Genomic DNA, 20,501 nt, shown 5'->3' with positions numbered 1-20,501 from the left:
AAAAGCAGGTCTGTCCGCCCTTCCCGGGGATGCAGCTAGCGTCTGTGCCCTCCTCGGCGGGCTCTCGGCTGCGGAGGGAGAGGAGCGGCAGTGTCCCGGCGCATCCCCCGCGACGCGGACACGGACACACAAACCTACACGTGCGCGTGTAGATACACACACGGACACGCAGAGAGGCTACTCTACTTTGCTCTCCGAGCAGCCAGAGCAAAGTTTGCCCGGGGGCAGCCCCGCACCCGTTCCCCCGCGCCCCCTCCTCCCTCCCCGCTGGCGCTGGCCCCGGCCCCCTCCTCTCCCCGCCCCCGCCGCTCGGCCCTCCCGGCCCGGACACGGTGTCAGTCACGGCGGCGGTTCCTTTCATCTCCGCCGCCCCCGCCCCGCCCCGCCCCGACGGCGGAGGGAGGGAGGGCGGGAGCGATGCTGAAGTTGCGCTGCCGCCGCCGCCCCGCGCCCCACCGCCGCCCCCCGTGGGGCGCCGCGCCCGCCGGCTGCGGCAGGAGGCCCCGCGCCGGGCGCTGAGCGCGGAGGCGGCCGGGGGCGCCGTGCCGGCAACTTTTTCCTTTGCCCGCGGGCGCGGAGGGAAGCGGCGGGGGGCGGGGGGGGGGATCACCTCCTCGCCCGCTCCATCCCTCCCCTCCTGCCCTCCCTCCCTCCCGGGGTTGTTTTTTCCTCGGCCCCCCGCCCCTCGCGGTGCCGCCGAGCCCAGCCTTGCCCGGAGCCGCGGACGAAGCGGCGGACAAAGGCCCGGTGGGTGCGCGGCACGGGCAGCGCCTGCCCCTTCCCCCGGGACGCCCCCTCCCCCTGCCCGCCTCCCCCCAGCCATTTTAACTCGGTCCCGCCGAGGTGGTGGCAACTTCACTCGGAGGCGAAACGCGGGCGGGCTCCGCTCCCCTCCGCGTCTCCTCGCCCCCGGGGTGAGCCCGGGTCCCAGGGGGATGGAGGGGGGTCGGGTCTCCTGGGGGGCGGTCCCTGGCGCGGTCGGGACACGGGCGGGCGTATTTCCACCTATTCCGGCCGTGCGGCGCGTCGGGGCGAGGGTCCCCGGGCCGTCGGTGTCGTGCGGAAGACGGGGTACCTCGGCCCCGAGGGGGCGGGCGGGCGGGCGGGGGGTCTCCGGCTGCCGAGAGCAACCCCGAGGAGTTCACGGGATTTTTCCTTCTTCTCTCCTCCTTCTCCTCTCTCCTCCTCCTCCGCCCTCCTCCTCCTCCTCCCCCCGCTGCTCCTCCCGCTCCCCTTCCCGCGGCGGGCCGGCGGCCGCAGCAGACGCCGCGCTGCCGTGAGGATGCCGCAGCTGCCGGGGGCCGGGGGCGGTGGGGGGGACCCGGAGCTCTGCGCCACCGACGAGATGATCCCCTTCAAGGACGAGGGGGACCCCCAGAAAGAGAAGATCTTCGCCGAGATCAGCCACCCCGAGGAGGAGGGCGACCTGGCCGACATCAAGTCCTCCCTCGTCAACGAGTCCGAGATCGCCCCCGGCGCCAACGGGCACGAGGTGCGGGGGCTCCGCGGGCAGCGCGGACCGAGGGGGCGCGGGGTGCCGGCGGGCTCCGGCCGCCGCCGCGGGGAGGGAGCTCCAGCAGGGCACCGGGAAAAAATTTCCCATAGGAAAATAAATTTTTCGGCCCCAAATCCTGTCTCCAGAGGTGCGCCGGGCAGAGCCCCTTCCGCGCTTCGGCCCGGGACGAGAAAGTTGCCGCGAGTTCCCCGACGGTGCGGTGGTATTAGACCTCAAGCAGCCATGAAATTTCCTCAGTAAAATCAGCGGGGTCGGAGCATTAGCTGTAAACTCTTTAAGGGATTTGCATAAAACTGTTTGGGAAGAAATTCCCGACTCTAAAATAACTTCAGGGCGAGCAGGGAACCTACCTGCCTTTTTAAAAAATCTGTTTATTTTTTAATTTTTTAAAAATTTTTTTCTTTTTTTCTTTTTTCTTTTTTCTTTCTTTTTTTTTTTTTTTCCTAAAGATCTGCTAAGAAGGGCAACCTGACTTTCATTATTATTTTTGGTATCTTTTTACCAGGAGTGTTTTGACCGCCAGAGTGCCAAATATTTTCCAGAAATTATCCACTTTGATTAAATGCAGGGTGCTTCTGCTAGAAATGCTTTGCAAAGCCCTGTAGTTATTCACGTTGTCATAAAACGATAGTTTACACAAACGTTTCTGGTACAGTTGCCTTCCAAGCGACTTAAGAGAAAAAAGAAAGATGTTTATCTTGTGCTCTTAATTCCTCTCTTTCTTCAAGAAACTGTAGCAGTGCGATTGATAAACGAGCATCCATACAATGACTTTTCTTCTTTTTCTTCTTCTTTTCTGATGGTGGATTCCTTGCGGTCAGGTTTCCAGGCAGACTCAAGCACAGGATTCCTACCATGATAAAGGCAGAGAACACCCCGAAGAAGGTGAGATGCGCACAGTCCTGTCTTGCAATGTTGTCCCGCTGTGACTCTCCACACAGTCCTCAAACTGGAACTTGGTTTCTTTTGGAAAACATAAATTTAATATCTTTTGGGGGGCAGGGATGCCAGAGCGCTTTCAAAGCGCATTTAAAAAGGAGATGAACATGCAGCGCATTTATCTTGAGTGACCAAATGGTATTCCAGTTGTTTAGAAACTGATAAGTAGGCCAAATGGATCTTCACTGAAGAAATAACTATTTTTAGGATATCAGCTTAACTACATCTAGCTCTTCACTCACACAGTGTACAGCTGTGTTCAGAACCCCTCTGCTTTTCCCCATAGCTAAAGTCTGTCACTTAAATCTCCTCTTTCAAATCTAAGTATGAACAGACCTGCATTTTTTAATGTACCAACTGGTTAATTTTGATTGGAAAGGACAGAGGAAATAGCAAAGTTCATCAAATATCACTTAGGAAGGTGGACACGCGTGCAAAGAATGTGTGCTGTGAAGGGTGGGAGATTATGTTTAAAATCAAATGCTTATCATCACAAGCTAAAACAGATTATAAATTCCATATAAAGACGGGCACAGTTCAGTCCTGGTGCTTTCCAGGACTCTGTGGCCGTCTTCCTCCAAATTTGTAATTAAACAGCCTAAAAGCAGTGATGTCCATGCTCGTAGCATTTGGGCAGTGAGGGGGAGGTGTTCAGCTGTGGATAGGTTTCAGCTCTGCATCTTCTTAAAACCTCACTTTCAAGTAGTGTCCTTGTCAACGGGCATGTAGGTGGGAGACCTGTTCACCCTATTTGCAGGACCTCAACCCAAACACTTTATTCTCCTACCAAATAGCCTCCCTCACTTGGCTTCCCTCTTGGCTGTAGTACCATGTGTGCTCAACAGCCCCCCTCCCAAATTGGTAGGCTTTCCTTCCAAGCCACCCCCTGCCCTTTAATTGTTCCCAATGAGCATAGCCAGAATGAATTGTTCACTGCACACACACTGGCTCAGCAAGAAAAGGAAAATATTATATCTAGTTATCACAGCCTTGTCCTCCCTTTCCTAAGAATGAAGTTGGAAACTCATGCTGGCATTAATTCTGAATTGACAAATCCTAGAGGCATGTATAAAATTGGGGAAAACTGCTACTTGAGAAATGTGATGTCATTGCTGATGTGTCTACTTTGATTTGAATGAGTACTAGCAAAATAATTTATTTTGAGGCTATCCTGTATTTTAAACATAAACTCCTCACCAAGAATTAACTCCTTTAAGAATTAACTCTTCCTAAAAAAAAAAAAAAGTTATTACAGATTTCTTCATATTGTTTTCTGTCAGCAGTAATTTCCATGAGCAAGGAAATGTTTGCATGCAGGACATTTTCATATATTCACAGTACCTGTCTGAGTGCTCTAACTCATGAGAAATGCATATGTGGGGAATAATGTAATCATTGTTTTGTCTTCCATAGGAAAACATCCAGACAGTGGCTTATACAGCAAGGGACCATCATACTCTGGTTATTCTGGGTATATCATGATGCCAAATATGAATAACGACCCATACATGCCTAATGGATCTCTGTCGCCACCCATCCCCAGAACAGTGAGTTATCTCTTCCAAAGGCTGGTTTTGGCAAGCTGGGTTTCCTCCTGTTTGCTCTGCAGAGTCTACTTACAACAGGGGTCTTTTGGGTAGTTTCAGTGGCGATGAAGGTTGAGCTTCTGTTGTTCAGAGCCTCTGTCCAGTGGAGTTTGAGAGCTCTTAGAGGTGTTGGTTGTGATCACAGTGGAAAAGCTGAGATTAATGTCTGTGAACAGGGCTGGGGGCTTTGTGGGGGGAGCCCTGGTTTACGACTCTAGGATAATGTACGGCAGAATGATGTAAATGCTGTTTTTGTAGTGACTGGGACAGATGTGAATTTTCTGGCTTTAAATCTGTTGAGGAAAATCAAGGGCTGGAAGCAGAACTGCTAAAGTTGCTTGACAGTAAGATAAGAAGATTGGATTTTTTTGTTTTGTTTTGTTTTTTTTTTTTTGTTTTTGGTTTTTGTTTGTTTGTTTGTTTGCCTTCAGATGTGGCATTGCTCTTTGCTGATTGATATTTATTTCCACCATCAGTTGGTCTGCGTGAAGGCTTTATCTATCTGGCAGCATTGCTTTGAAACATACTCTGTATCTTCAGCCAGAAATTGTGAAATGGTCGTTTAGGAATTAATATCAACCATGATGCAGTAGTTACAGCTTTCCCTTACACTGTGGCGAGCACTGATTCTTCCAGGTTGGTCCCTCTGTTTCCATTGGTGTAGATGCATGTTTCATGGATTTTAATGTACTTTTAATTCTGGATAGTCAATTCCTATTTATTTTTGTAAGCCTCTTGGTATACATATAGAGCAATGGAGAGGCAGTGTTAAAATGAGCTGTGGAAATTATATTAGTAGAACCGGAGTGGAGCGGGAAACAATTTGCTGGTAGGCATCCTGCTGGAAAAATGCCGCTGCCGTTGTGCATGCTGTGATAGGAGAAGTTGGATGCTGTTACTTCCCTGTGATAAAGCAGTTTTCCTTCTTAGTGGCTCATAGATTTTTTACTTGGAGGTCTCTCTCACGGCACTGTTTTCCTCTCTGACGTTCTTGATTTTTATTTGGGACTGTGGCATTTGACTTCAAAAACAAAAAGAAGGGAGCCTCATCTGTATTGGTAATTTGACAGCAGCAAAACACGTTAAATTAGTGTATATTTGGAGTTGGAGTTACAGGGTGCTTTGGCACTGGAAAATACATGGATCTGCATTTGCAAGATGCAAAAACTCATGCAATATATTGCTTTCTATAGCTGTGGCAGGTTTTTGTGTATAAATTCCAGATCAGAGGCCTACAACCATTTAGGGTGAAGCATGATGATCACAGTCTGTTGATATTTGTTGTTGTAAACGTTGTTCTACAGAAAACTTCCTTTTGGATGTATCATAGGGAAAAGCATGCAGTTGATTTCAAGAGGGCATCGAGACTCAAATGTGCTCTTTGGAGGACTAGGAAACTTCAGACTTTTTTTTTACCCTCTCTTTGCCACGTTACCTTCCTAAGAAAGTCCTGAGTGCCGGTGCATGGCTTGGAACAACAAAATCCAATTTAATTATTCACTGAGGATTTTCTCCATATATGCATGCCGTGGGGCTGCCACGCTTTACAGATCTGGCATCAGTGCCCTCAGAATATCATCTTGCAGAGGCTCTTGTCTGAGGTACTTGAGGAACTGCCCTTTGTGGGTGTGGTGGAGGGGAGCAAGGGGGGAAAACGCATCTTGTTTTTAATTGTAAAGCTGCCGGCTGAACATCTGAGGGGCTAATTTAGTTCAGTGCTGCCCTTGCATGTTACAGCAGCACCACTATTTCAATAAAACAGTGCTGTTGTAGGGCTGCAATGTTGACATAAGCCTGGAGTTCTTTCAGTTTAACCACAAGGCTACACGCTTGAGTTATTAAATAATTTTTTTGTTTAATTGAACTGTAATCTTCGCTAGGCTCGTAGCTGCCAGTTGGGTTTTAATGCGCGCGAGATGAAAACGCGGCGCCCAGGAGGTGACTGACAATCCTCGCTCTCTCCGTGGCTCTCCACGGCTCCCGCGCCGCGCTCACCTCCGTGGGCTTCCAGCCGCTGCCCTCCGGGTTTGCTCTGCCTCCCCTTCCCAGGGCAGCGGGGCCAGGAGCAGCTGAGATCAGCAAGCACTGGAGGCAGAGGTCTCCCCTGGGGTGTCAGTAGTCCCCAGCCATTTGTGCCTGGTGTGTACCTGTGCCCTGCCATTTGCATGACAAAGACGCTTCTTGTTGATGCATCTGTTGCCTGGAGGTGTTAGCCGGGATTAAAAAGGCGCCCTGGGGCGCTGAATCTTTTTTTCCACCTTGGAAAGACCCGCTGACTGCAAACTGCCCCGGGGGATGCACCCCTGGGGAATGCTGTCCAGACACAGGGCAAGGACCATCTATGAGAAGGGAGAGCAAAGCTTTCCTGGAAAGGGAAAAAAGTTACTTCCATCACCATATGTAGAAGGAGGAAAAAAAAAACCCTTTCCTTTTTTTTTTAAAAAGGCGAATGCTTTAGAAGCTTGCTTTGTAAAATTAGAAGTACAAATCCATTGTCAGACACAACTTGCCTAATAAACCATAATAAAAAAAGGAAGTCTAATTTCAGTGTAGCTTTTGAAAGGGAGAGGGTGTTTGAGAATAATGTAGAATCTTCCAAAATCTGCTGTTATTAGAGAGGTCTTGTCTTCCCCATTCTCCTCCCCCACATATTTTTTTTCTTTTTTAAATTTTCCTATTTTACTGGCAAGTGATTTGCTATTTCCAAGTTGTATTAGTAGGAGCAGGAGAGTGTTAATTGCAAGTTCAGGCCACAGTATGTGTTCTTATCAGATAGGTGGGTAAGTGGAGAAGCGCAGCAGTCGGTTTGGGTGGCTGCAGGAGAATCGGCGTGTGATGGTACCAGACCGCAGTGGCACCTGGTGAATGTGCATCCTGTGTGCTCCAGATAGCTCTTGGTGGTTTCTGAGCAGCACGGGGGGACTGAAGATGGGAGATGGAGACAGCTGTTTGCTTTCTGACGTGTGGGTTTTTTCCTTTGGTTAAGAAGATTAGTTTTGGGGCGGCAAAGCTTTCTTGACCGTTTGATGGGAATGTGGGAACAGAAGAGGTGACTGTAGAAGGGTAATTTCTCCATGTTGTAAATTTATCCAGAAGATAATTTTGGATTTATTTCTCCTACCCCATAAATTAAACTTCCTATAGAAAGATAGGGGATTTCTGCAGCCTGCCTTTTGTCTTTTCTTATGAGTTCTTGGGGTCTGGGTTTCTTTCTTGGCGGCTCAACTGCTTCTCTGTAGCAGCTGGATGTGTTAAATAGGTCAGAGGATACAATGTATAAACATTTTATGGCAACTTCCACAATGCAGCATATCTGAAAATGATGAGGAATTTCTCCAAGAGAATTGGATTGTTAGGAACAATGCAGGACTAGCCCAAATTTTGGATATTCTTTGTATGTTTCTGCACAGCTGGGGGTATGGAGTTGGTTCCCATCTTAAAGAGCTGATGTCCCAGGAGATTCGGAGGATAATATGAGCAGAAAGAAGGATGAGGGTAGAAATCGCAAAAATTAGTGGCTATGGAGCCTCATGAGAGGGTTTTGTTTCCCCAGCTACAACTTCTGTTCCTCTGAAAGTGGGCTGATTCACTTACTTGTGTGGAAATTTTGGAGCCCCAGGGGGAATGTATGGGAGCTGCAGAAGGACACAAACCTGATTTTTTCATTGTATTGTCTTTTCCCGAGAATTTGCTTCTTCTCACTATGCAGTTGTAGGGAATAGCTGGGAGCTGTGGTCAGCTGAAACCTCCCTGGCCAATATGAAACAGGCTTTCACAGTGCAGAAGTTGTAGCTCGGCTCCTGCTCCCGTATCACCCAGCAGAAAGCTTTGCTCTGATTCCCAAGTTGGCATGGGAGCAGGATGCTTGGGGGGCCTTAGGCAGCTGTGGTCCTGTCACAGATCTCTCTTCCCTCCACAACCCCAGGCCCGTGCCTGAGGAATGGGCAGCTGAGGGGCTCCACAAGCCAGAGCTGCTTATCCAACACCGAAGCTCTGCAGCGGCACACGGCTTCGCAGTGCAGTTGAATGATGCCGATTAGCTCCTTAAATAACTTTGAAATCAAGCACAGAGGCGCACAAAGCTTGCCGGCTGTATGGAAGCAGAACTTGACGGAGTGTGTTAGCGTTTGCCCAGGGAGGAATTTTAGTGCTGTTTTCTGAGGAGCTCAGTGAGCCTTGCCAAATTGCAGCACCGGGAAAGAACAGGAATCTGCTCAGTCCTAATAGTGGGACCTGATTGCTGCAAGTGTGTCTCTCAGCTGCTCAGGCAATCACGGCTGATCAGTCCAAGTTACGAGTCGGGCCACTGTGAAATAGAAACCCAAGCTGTGAATAGGATAAGTTTTGGTGGTGTTTTCTTTCTCCCACTTAATGAGATGGAATCCTCCATTTGGAAAATGAGGCCAAAGAAGTTATCACAGTGACTCTAGGTTGTCCTTGTCTGAAGTTTGGTCTGGCTGCTCCTGCTCAGACCTCCAGGCAGAGTCTTAGGTATACAGTTAATTTTTACTGTGATCTTTGGCACATACTGGTGAAGGGAACACCTTTTCAGCTTTTGATGCCTCCTCCTTGTCACATTGATGCAATTAGCAAATCTATGTAATTGTGAATGGGCAAGGGGAAAACAAAATGTTCTCCTAATGTCTCAGCACAGAGGCAGCAATTGCATGTGTGTGGCTTGAGCAGAGGCATTATCAAAAACACCACCCATTGCAAATCTTCAAAGTTGGAGCTTTTGTACAGCAATACCTGTGTGTGTTTATATCCTGAATATCCCTTTTTTCTATATATCTAGAAGCAGACTCAATATAAACTTTAAATGGTAGAACTTCTGCTTACTTTTTAAAGTGGTTTAAGCAAAATGTCATTCCTGTCTCTTTTCCAACTTAATCCCAGCCCAGAAAAAATGTTAATAAGAATAGTTTGTTATGGGCTGCAAGTGCCAAGGAGGATATGGCTCAAGAAGAAAGCCCGAAGCTCCACAGGTTCAGGCATCAAAAGAGGAAAAGGCTTTTTCCAGATAGTTGCAGTGCTGCATGCCTGCAGGCATTGAAAAGCCTGGGTACCGGGGCCTGGCTTCTCTTGAGTGCTTAACTTCTGTTTACAGTTAGTGAAAATGCCTCCTGATATGGGAAGGAAATAACCCACACAAAAGAATTTTACTGCTGCTTAATATTTCTGAAGTCCTATCAGAGGCATGGGCTTTTTTTTTTTTTTCCCCCTAGTAGTAAAACACCATGCCTCTCAAGAAGACAAAAGAGACAAACGAGCAAGAGTCATGGACACCGAACATTTTGCGACGTGAGGTTGGTGTATGTGTGTTGGTGTGTGATCTCCTGTGCTGCTCTCATGTGGATGGAGAGTGAAGCAGTGTCTGTCTGGTACAAGGGAAGCACTGCTGGGAGCCAGGCAGTCTGTCCTTGACCTGGTCGAGTCAGGATGTCCTCAGCTTGTGTCCTCCCCGCTGCTGCAGGGAAGCCACGAGCTGTGACGCTCCAGCTGTGCATATATGGCTCCCATTTACCCCAAACTTCCCCGTCTGGGATAGCAGGCGTTCCTTTCCAAGCTGGTTTTGGTTGTAGGAGATGTTTGGCATGAGGACAGCTCTCACCTGGCTGTTGGGTTTGGTGCCTTTCTGCAGGACACCGGTGGCAGGAGGCACAACTGCCTGGCGTGCTGCTCCTGCCCGGGCACTTAGGGATTAGTGTCTCTATTGCTCCAGCCCTTCGTAAGTATTAGATTCACTTAAGAGAATTGCATTCGGAATAACTTAATCTAGCAACCCATTGGCTTCTATTTGAGACTTGGATCTTGTGGATATGTTTATTTAGTTTGGGATTCCCACTTCAAAGGAATCTGTCCTCTCAGCAAGAAAGTGATTGAGCACTTAAACAAAAATGTATTCATTGAATCTTTGGGATTGAGCTAAAAGTGCAATAGGGAGTTAACATGTGCACCAACTGTGCTAATCAGTCAGGGATTGCCTGCTCTCCTAAAGGGGAAGAAAAGGGGCCTGAACTGCCTGAGGAAAAGTGGCTGGCCTTTCATGGTGTCTGGTGGTGGTGTTGCTTGCTGGGGCTTCAGATGGAGGATGAAGGACCTAGACTATCTTTGCCTGTGATCTTCAAAGTTACCAAATCCCTTGTGTAGAAGAGCATTTTCATGGAGTTGAAAGGTCGAGTCAATGATGGTTTATTTTCTTTAAATGGCTGTGGATATAGGTAAGGTTGAGGCATAAAATCAATGGGATGAGCTTAGTCAACAAAAATTACAAGTGCAAAGTTACGGGGCTTTGATTGAATATTTATAACATGGGCAGCTCAACTTAAAAAGTAAGTGTAGTGCTGTCACCAGCTGTAACACGTAAACCAGAGAACTGCTTTGGCTAGGAGTTATTAGGCAAGCCAGAGAGCAGGTAATTCCCAAAAGCCTCTGTCAATCCAAGCACTTTCAGTATTCCAGCCCCTCACTTCAAACAGTGCCACAAGAATCAGCAGGCAGGTCTGCTTCACCCAGACCAGGGCAGGGGAAGGAGTCTCTCGGGAAGGGGAACTTCATGCAAGTGTTTGCTGTGAGGTACCTTCTGACAGCGCTGGGGCTTCAAAGGAGCAGGGCACACAGGCACCTGCTCGTGGTGCGAGGCAGCCCCAGTAATGCTGCTGGCAGAGAGCAGCAGAAAGCTGAGTGTGTGACCCTTTTTTTTTTTTTCCCCTCTCTTTCCCCTCCTTGCTTTCTGAGTGGGGAAGCTTTAAAATAGTTTGAAACAGGTTGCTGCTGCACATCCAGCACAGTGCCAGGCACTGCACGTACCCAGCGGCCCTGCTCTGAGAAACCTGGAACTTGTGGGAGCTGCAGTGAGCCTCACAGCGTCAGCACGAGGAGTGAGATTGCACAGAATTGGAAGGCATGGTGCTGGAATCCTGTGGATACTGATGACAGCTCAGCTTCACCTTAACTGACTTGAATAGAGGTGTGGGTGGGGTTGCAGTCAATATCCAAAGGAAACCAGTCTGGAAATTGTTTGATTCATCACGTACATTCAAAAACGGAAAGGGATCAAGGGACTTCTGCTGGGCAGTTTCGTTGGCTCAGAGGTGGAGAGCAATGAGCTCTAAAATGCTATCCCTGCATATTTCTGAGCAGGCATCCTAGTGACACTGGCTGCTCAGAGCTCTCTCTGTAACTGGTCACTTAGCTATGCTATAAGGCTCTATTTCTTCAATTTTCTGCCTTTTTCTGTGTTTCAAAACTGCCTCAGAGGTTTATCTTCGTGACCGTCTGTTGTCTCTCCACAGTTCTGGCATATCTTTTTGCCTTGATCTTTCTTCATCCCTATCAAGTCTTGCATTGGCAAGCTTTGTCTAGCATAGAAGAAGTACGACGTGGAGGTGACGATTAAAGGTGTCAGCGCTTGTCAAATGCAGACCACGGTCTGGGAGAAGGCCTTTTGCCTGCCAATGTGTTAAAATGCAAATAAACCGTGTCCAGCAACACAAATATGTTTACTTTGTTTAAATGCCACAGTCCAGCGATTCGTTGAGGGTCTCTCCTTTCTGAAGTTTGAGTGGTGCTGCATTGGGTTCAGGAAGCCGCAGTTACAAGTGGTCACTGTGTTTTTCCTCGCTCTTTATTTTGCTCCCTGTCAGTCCTGTGTTTTCTTCATTGCAGTTTCGTATCATTCCGTTTTGCCCTCACAACGAGCAAGGTTCTTGCCACCAACCCATGTTCTGTCCCATGCTGCAAAATTCCGTTGTACATTTTCTTCAGTTAGTTTTTATGGAGTGGCTTCACTCTCACATCTGTCCCCTCTCCTCAATTAAGGCTTTGTGGCAGCTTGTTCCATCCTTGTGGTCTGGTCAGCAGCACTTCTGTATCTTAAACTGAAGATTGTGTACAGAAAAGTTGAGGTGAAGCAGGAAAATAGCAATGCGGGGACCCCTCCAAACTGGGGGAGGCTGATTTCTCCCCTGAACCTTTGCATGTGAATTAGGCCCTGCTGAGTATAAAAACTGTCCTTGTGCTCACATCCAGGCCCTCCTTTTTCAAATACAAAGGTACGTGCAGGTTCAGCCTCTCGGGGAGCTTTTGGGAGTGGGGCGGGAGCTGAGCGAGGGTCGGGTGGGGCAGCCCAGGGTGATGGGACAAGCCCAGGTCCCCTGCAGCCTGCTGGAGATCAGCACAGGAAGGAGCAGTGAGCTCACCCAGCTGGCACTGGGATATAGAGGAAATAAGCCATGCATCGAACATACTGGAATACATTTTTGAAAACTCAAGCGATTAAAATAGTTTACCCCCTTAGAATGCCCCTGGTTTGGCTGCCCTCTGACAGTAGCATGCTGGGCTGTATTTTGGTCTGGTTTTTACTGCCCAATTGCCTCCTGCACACAACTGAAATTCAACTTGAAAAAATAAGTTTCAAACAAACATGTTGGATTTGAAAAAATTGTTACTCAAAACCTTCTCTCTTGCACTTTATTTTGTGTCTTAAATACTCTTGCTACAGGGAAAAATGGATTTATGGTAGATTTAAGGAGAAAGAAAAGAAATAAAACTTTAAAACGCTTAGCTCTTAAGTGTGTAGATCTTTCAGGTTTTGTTGAGACTTTTTTTTTTCCTATCTCAGTTATTTTGAGGATATTTCTGAGATAGTAGTGCAGCAATTTTGTTCTAGATGTAAATCTTCAGAAGGAAAGGTTGGAGTAGGAGAACCACAAGGAAATGCTAATTTATTGGGTGACTCCCCAGACAGCTTGACAGCAATATCGCAAACACTTTTTTTTTTATAACTGGCTTTTATATTTTTTTTAAAATCTTCTTATCAGACTGACCTGTAAGAGGATGACTTCATGCTTTGTAATAAGGAAATATTAAGAGACTGTAGGAGAGCTGGTCAAAACGCTGTCTTGAAACATTTTTTAGTTCAAGGGTGCTTCCTAAACAACTTGTGTAGGGAGATTTCCCTCTTTCTTTGACGCTAAATCCTTCCTTTTACTGCTTTTTCTTTCCCAAGGATACGTGTGTAAGTGAGAATAACGCAGGCTAATGGGGCAGAACAATAACTATTCGGTCAGGAAATGTGGTTGAATCAAAGCCAGTTCAGAAACCCCTGTGTCTGGGGCACAGGCAGACTTCCTAGGAGAAGGAGATCTCAGGGGTGAGTTTGTGAAGCTGGTCTTCCAGGATTCCAAGTAAATACAGCTGGATAGCTATGCAGTAGTGCTTACTGCACAAAAAGTGCCCTTCTCCATTAAATGAATCTCTCTGGCCAACATCTAGTGGATAAATTATTTTTTCGGTTTCAGTCAGTGGAAGAGCCTAAGGGTGGGCGTTGCTTTTTTCTTCAGGAGGTGGCGTGTCCCACACAGCCCAGGAGCCCACAGCTCACAAGTCAGCTGTGGGCTGACGCTGTCCTTTCCTGTGTTCCCTGTGCTTCCTCTCCCTCCTCTGCTGGGTTCTCGCAGGAGGGGATGGCTGGTTAAGCCAGTGGCTGAGATCTGATCCTAGGAGGTTAAGCCAGGACTGGCAGAGGTGCCTGTGGTAACAGAAATGCTGCTGGTAAGTTATAGCTATAGTTCTGGGGCTGCAGCAAAAGTTTGTGCCTGTGCAATTAAGCATGAAATAGGTAAATTCTGTGTATAATTGCCCAACCTAGAGTGTAGCATGAGGACGTGACCCGTGGAAATTGCGGTGCGTCAATGACTGCCGGGAGATTCCTGGGAAGTATCCCTGGCGCCCACGCTGGCACTGGGGTTGAGTTTTTGTGCATGTGGATGTTCTGTGCTTCCCTCCACCCCACTCCCAAAGCAAAGACACAGTCTGGGAGGAGATTTCTGCAAATGATGACCTGAAAAAGCAACATTTGTGTGGAGCCTTAGAGGAAGGTGATGGCAGAGGTGGGAACAAAATCCGTATTTCCTGAGTTCAGTTTGGGAATTCACCTGAAAGACAGCTCACTTCTAAACATATGTTTCTTAGGTTGGTTTTGGTTTTTTTTATGAAAGCAAACGAGAAGTCTGAGAAAGTAAAAACTGAGATGTGTGTGTGGTGGAGGGAGGGAAAATAAGAAGATTAAAGCCAGTGCAGATAGGAAGAAAGTTTGTGTCAGTGCTGGCTGTGGCTGTGTTTCGTACCTAGCCATTGAATGAAGCAGTAAACAATTTACTGAAGTAGAGTTTCTAAATAAAAGGAAGAAGGGGCCTAAGAAAATTAGCCCAAATAAGGTTTTGTCAAAAAACAGACTTTGTGTTTTCTCATTTTCCCTCCCTGCCACACAATAACACCCATATCTTCCCACTTGGTTTTCTGTTTGCTCTATCCCCTGCAGGGGAGCAGGCTGTTTGCCCTCAGCATCATTATTTTCATCCCCCACTTTTGTCTCCCTCCCTCTCAGAAGTTCAGTGCAAACACAATTAGATAACGAGCACGGTGCGCTCCCTCTCCTGGGAACCTGCCATTGATGCGCAGCTCTTGCACACAATGTGCTGGGAATGACCAGCCAGGGTTTCTCTGGCTGCCCTGGCACCGGCCTGCTGGGACTTTTGGTGTTTACTGTGGGGATGGGAAGCAGCTTTTTGGGATGGTATCTCGGCAGCAATGGCATATGTTTTCCTCTTCCAGCTGTGGTGGGCATCTCCCAAGGCCTCAGTGATGTCCGTGCCCGGTGCCTTGGCAGGTTCTGGTGGGAAGAATGGTTTGCAAGGAGGTGCCGGCTCATATGCAGCTGGAAGCTTTAAACCTTTTCCTGAGCATCCTGAAATACCTTCTGTTTTAATACACTACAGTGCAGCCAGGCTGTGTTTACTGGAGCACAGCTCTCGGCGTCCTATCTACATTTCTTAAGCAGTGTGCCCTGGTGCCATTACCCTGCCAGGGCTATCCGGGTCATCTGTGGCGTTTTCTTTTGTTTCATCATACCGCTGTAGCTACAGCTGACACACTGTGGCCTCAGATGGTGGCTGCACAGTCCCCAGCACCACAGCCAAACTTACAACTCAGTGTTGTTGTGGTCCTGCAAGTAGTCACCTTGAAGGGATTTCAGTTCCTGATTTCAGGAGCTGGTGAAGTTGGGTGTCAGGGTCGCTGGCTCTCTCTAATGTGGTTACCAAAGAATCCTGCGTGAGGACAAGCTGTGCCTCTGTTTGGGCACGGAATGCTGCCTGTGCAGGTTATGGAATGAGCTGCATGGGGTGAAAACCTGGCAGACAGCCTTCAGGTGCCTCTTTTGGGCTAAATAGTGTCTCTTGAATTTCACTGGATAGCTGCAAAACAGGAGCAAGCTTTCAAGAAAAAGTATCAAGTAGCAAGTGAATCCTCGGTAAATGAACACAAAAGTCCCGGAAGGGAAAAATTAGCAGTAATTACAGTAAAATGTACTTTTTCATCATAGTAATGGCTTGACATTGAAAGGTAGGGTTGCAGCATCGTGTAAAAGTTATTTTTCTTCTGTGTCTTCATAGTGGTGAGTGTTTTGGAGACCTTTGCAATGCAAAGTTTTTGGAGTTTGGCATTCATTTCCAGATACTTGAGGCTCCTGGTGGGATAGGCAGAAGTTGAATTAGTTGTCCTGCAGATAATGGCAGCAGATCCCTCTGTTTACAGTGATGGCTTTAGCTCCCTGTATTTTGCCTGTCTTCCCTCTGTGTTGCTTTACAAGCATCCCTCTGCTTATCAGAGTGAACACCAGAGCCACAAAGCATTAGTCCTGATTTTAAAAAGCAGGCTGTGCAGAGGAAGCAGTAAATTTGTTGGGGATGGCAGGAGAGTAGAGGGAGGAAAACCTCCAAAACCTTGGATTACAACAGAAAAGACTTCTATCTTGATACTAAAAAAACGATAAAGCTTTTACATCTTGGAAAAGAGCTTGCTACGTTTGACTCCAATTTCAGCCTCAGTATGGTTAGTCTTCTAAAGAACAGTCAAAGTGAAAATGAGACAGTTTCCCAGCCTTGAAATGACAGGGACATAAGCTCTGTGTCCATAGGGAGGGAGGCCAGATCCCTTTGCTGTTGTCTTTGAGTGGGGGTTTTAATGACTACAGGGAGGAAAGGAGTGTTAGTACAGCAGAACAAAAAACGATACAGCTAAGAGGAAATTATTTTTATTGCTAATACATGGGTGCTCGTAATGTTTAATTCTTTACAGCTTATGCTTTATTTGCACATTCTTCCTTCCTCACCACTCCTCACACTGAAGCAGCAGGACCATATATCAAAATTTCTGCTCTTAAAGGCTCTATTCAGTGGTTTTACCATGAATAAAAATATTTGTCAAAGTTGCCCTGGTGCTCAGACTGGGCAGCATGCGCACACAGAGTGGTTCAGCTGCCGTGCCCTCCTGAGCTCTTGCTTTTTACATCTTTCTAATCCTCCCTCCTTTCTGCTGATAGGTTTTTAAAGTTCCCTGGAAATACTTTTTCAGGGCAATGTAGATGTACATTTGATTAAAATTTGGGACAGTCTTTTCTTGCTAGAAATGTACTTTTGTTTTCACCTGCAAAGCCAGATGAGGAGAGGGAAGGAGCGTGGGAGCATTTGATGCCTCTGAAAACAATATTGTGGCAAGAGTAGTTTTAAGGCAGCCCAATAATTGTCTGTATGTCTGGAGGAGAGGGAGGCTTAAATAAAGCTTTGCAGTGTTTTATACTTTTAGGTCATTATTTATCTTTTAGATAATTAATGGAGACTTAGTGTTTGCCATGTGCTGTGTGTCTGGTTTAAGGTAAGTGAACTACTGTCAGTTTGCTGCACGGAGCTGCAGAGGGGAGACAACAGCCTGGGCATCTACATTATTTTCCCTTGCATCAGGTGCTAAAAGTTACTAAACGTACTGTGAGTCACAATATTTTTTCCCAATTTGACTCGCTTGCCCAATCATATTTTTACTTCAGCCTCTAGGCTTGAAAAAGCATGTGCATAATCAGTTCATTTTGTGTGGTCTAGGCTATAAAAATGCCCCCTCTGTTCTTTCCATATGAAAAACGTGTTTTTAATTTTGGGGAACTTATATAATTTTCTGTGCTTTCTTTTGTATCTCAGATTAAAAACAAATGCTCCCTTCCCCTAACTTTGCATGTTCCAATTACGGAGTTGTGAAAATAAGTCATCCTTCAGCTTTTGTTACTTTAAAACAGCTATCGGTGATGTCAGAGTCAATACTAAAAGCATTAAGAATGCTGGCAGAATGTAATGCAGCTGCAATCCAACATGATGTTGGAAATGGGGTTGAGAGCATAAAGGCTTTCCATATTCCCAGGGCGCACAACTGCTCGCGGCCTTGGCTTTGATCTCTTCAAAGGCTGCTGCCTCCTCCTAGATGGAGAGACTTGGCTGCCACTCGCTCGCATTGAAAAAAGGCAGAGGTCTCTATTCAGGCAGAAATCAATCACTGTGCAGAAACAATTATGTGTAATTCAACCATCATGAAAACAGGGTGAGATTATGGGTTTGTTACCTGAGTGACTGCGTGGAGATGGGGAGCAGCGGACGCGGGAGTCCTGCTGACATGCCACATCTTGATGACAATTATAGACACATGAATGATGTGGCGGGCGGGGGCGGCAAGATGACAAATGCTGGTCACGCTGTCCAGCAGAGCAGAAAATGAGGTTACAATTGGGAGATAATGTTTGCATATGTAACCATATTTCAGCAAGCTGGGCAACTTCAGGGAATAGCCGAGGCTGGCAATTGTAAACAAAGTCCGTGTGTGCCACAACTGTCGGCTTTCCGCGATACAGAAATGTGCATGAGCGGTGAGAAACCCGGGTGCCACGTCCTGAGGAGCTGCTTGTTTAAAACAGCCCGGAGGTGTTTTTGTCCGGGGGGGGGGGGGGGTGGGAGGAGGGAAGAATTGCCTGGGAAAAGGAGAAATCCCCAGAGTTTGGCCCTCAGAAGGCAGAGGAGGCAAGCAAAAATCCGTCTCCATGCCTCCGTGTCTCGGGACGGGGTGGTATTAGCATGGCACTGAGCGATGGCTGTTTAGAGCGCATCTCCATCTCCTGCCTTCCCCTCCCAGCGGGGATTTTCGCTGGCCTCATGGCAGCGCATCTCTGAGCAAGAGCATTTCTACATTTGCATGGTAACATTTTGGCTGCCATAGGCTGTTGGTACTGTGACGTGATGCTCAAAATATCTTCTGATGTATAATGGCCTCCTTTAATTAGGAACTTTTTTTTTCTTCCCCTGAGTGGTAAGCAATAGCTATCTGTCTTTAAAACAGAACTGGCATGTGCAGTATCTGCCATGAGAATATTTATTTAAAGTATTATTGCCTATAAAGTCTCAAAATAATTTTCCTCCCCAAAAGGCAAAATAAAACACAGATGACTGATTATAAAATGGTATCCCTGCTCACTTTGGTACACAGGATGAGCTTTACCTTTTATACTTCTCGGGCTTAGACATCAGAGGCGCAAGAAGCTGCTTTGAGTTACAGATCTTCAAACAATAAGTCAAAACAAAAAATCAATCCCTCCAGTCCCTGGGTGCAGTTAGCTAAAGATAAAAGAGAAAAATAAAGTTATGCTAAAGCAGATAGAGGAAAGGAACAGATATGCCAAGGAAACACAGAGGACAAGTGCAGAGTTGAAGTGGGCCTAGTGTGAGCCAACATCAATGAATTTTTGTCTTATCAAAAAGTTTTAGGGTTGCCAATTCCTTTCAAACTGGATCCACTCTGCTCCAGGGCTGCCTGAAGCGTTGTCTTCAATAAAAATTGCTTCTCCCTACCCCCCGCATACCTTGCTCTCACTCCTAAATGTAATCACATGCAGGGATTAGGCTGCACCTCACTCAAGGTATGAAACTTCACTGCAGACTTCAACAGTAAATCAAGGACTCTGATAATCCCTTGTTATTACAAATATGAACTGAGATTTCTTTTTGAGTATTTGGTGAAAGATGTGTAATCTCAAAAAAAGCAAAACTGTTTTCTGCTGGGGTTATCCCTTTGCCTCCCAATAAATTTAAATTACAAAGGAATTTCCAAAATAGATTTATTTTCTTTTTAATGGAGTTCTTTAACATTTTTTTCATAGCTGATTAATGAAAATTTTAATGTCAGTTAACTACCTTTATTGAATCAAGTATGTGGCTTAAGCCTTAACCTATAAGGAGAAAAGCATTGCACCTCAGTGTTGTGATACACAACCTAAATCCCTGTGTGTCTCTTCAGGACTGACATCTCAGGGGTCTAGTCAAACCAAAAAAAAAGCCTTTTTTGAAAAGAGGACTGTTGGCTTTGACCTTCTGTTTCTCTTGCATCTTTTGGGGTGTTTATAATAGGGGTGAGCATGTGTTTGTGTACTGTTGGGAGAAGCTCAAAGTGTCTCTTGGCATCTCTGGATCAGGACAGCTGGTGCTGGTACCTGGCCATGGGCACATAAGAGGCAGACAGGAGATGGTAATGCTTCAAGTAATAGCTACAGAAAACATATCGATCCAACCAAAAGTGAATAATAGACCTAGGTTCCATATTGTGTTCAAAAATACCTGGAATTAACTGATATTCAAAGGATTTCTGGGAAGTCTTGTTGATGCTCAATTTCAGCTCAGTAGATGGTGTCTCAGGGCCTGTTTTCCCATCTACAGTGTGGCATAATATCCATTTCAGAGGTGGGCCAACAGAGCAGAAGAAGAACAATAAAGGGTTCAAGGTATGCTGATTAAAGAATGTTAAGGCAAGGTTATTGATGTTAGGTCTTGCTCTTCAGTGAGAATTTGAGGGGGCGATTTCAGACAGCTGCCTGGTAAACTGGAGCTGGATCTTCTCACTTCAGGCTGTTGAACTGCTGCCTTTGCTGCTTTGAGAAAAACAGAAAGCACTCTTTTCTACGTGAACAGTTGCATGAGCTGCTACAGAGGTGTTTATGGGATTGTGAATTGAATGGGGAAAAGGGTTAGTGAGTATAGATGTTACTGTGAAATATGGTATGGAATATGTGGCCCACGCTGTGAAAAAAAAATGGTATCTCTAGTCTCTCATTTCAATAAGGTGGAAGTTACTGTAGGTAACTACTTAGAATGAATGTTCAGCCAGTTATTGCCTTAAAAAAAACCACATAAAAATCTGCAGCTAGATAATTATTCCCATTCATCTCTGGATAGATTACATCCTAAAGATAATATTTTTTTAATTGCTTTAATAGTTCTCCTTACGGTTGTCTTCTTTGAAGTGAGGAGCAGTGTGGCATGATACCTCTCAACAGCAGCGGCTGCACAAGGAGCTGAACTGTAGCTGCCCAGTTTTGATTTCCTTCAGTCCATCTGTAGGTGAAGCCTTGTCATCAGTAATCGTCAGCCTCTTAAAAGAAAGATTTTCTGTTTATTTGGAGGCAAAAATGGGCTTGGTGCTCGCAATGCTTGGTATCGGATATAATGCCTTCTGACTGGTGTAGTTTTGCAAAAGCCAGTGGGAGAACCAGTGGTCCTTGGGATGGCTGATACGGAGCAGAGTTCTGCAAA

At 46.6% G+C, this 20,501-nt stretch overlaps 1 protein-coding gene across 3 annotated transcripts in view; it reads left to right on the top strand.

The window, feature by feature from the left end:
• The first annotated feature begins 695 nt into the window (after positions 1–695).
• Positions 696–20,501, top strand: part of LEF1 (lymphoid enhancer binding factor 1) — a 71,031-nt gene continuing 51,225 nt past the window's right edge. For all 3 annotated transcript variants that reach the window (XM_058837804.1, XM_058837803.1, XM_058837805.1), the window contains exons 1-4: positions 696–747; positions 1,261–1,492; positions 2,338–2,401; positions 3,869–4,002. In XM_058837804.1, coding sequence (XP_058693787.1) covers positions 1,283–1,492; positions 2,338–2,401; positions 3,869–4,002 — 408 coding nt within the window. In that variant the 5' untranslated portion in view covers positions 696–747; positions 1,261–1,282. The remainder of the gene's footprint in view (positions 748–1,260; positions 1,493–2,337; positions 2,402–3,868; positions 4,003–20,501) is intronic.

The sequence above is a fragment of the Poecile atricapillus genome, chromosome 4, assembly GCF_030490865.1.
Source record: "Poecile atricapillus isolate bPoeAtr1 chromosome 4, bPoeAtr1.hap1, whole genome shotgun sequence".
Lineage (NCBI taxonomy): Eukaryota > Metazoa > Chordata > Aves > Passeriformes > Paridae > Poecile > Poecile atricapillus.
This window is presented reverse-complemented; position numbering and strand designations above follow the sequence as displayed.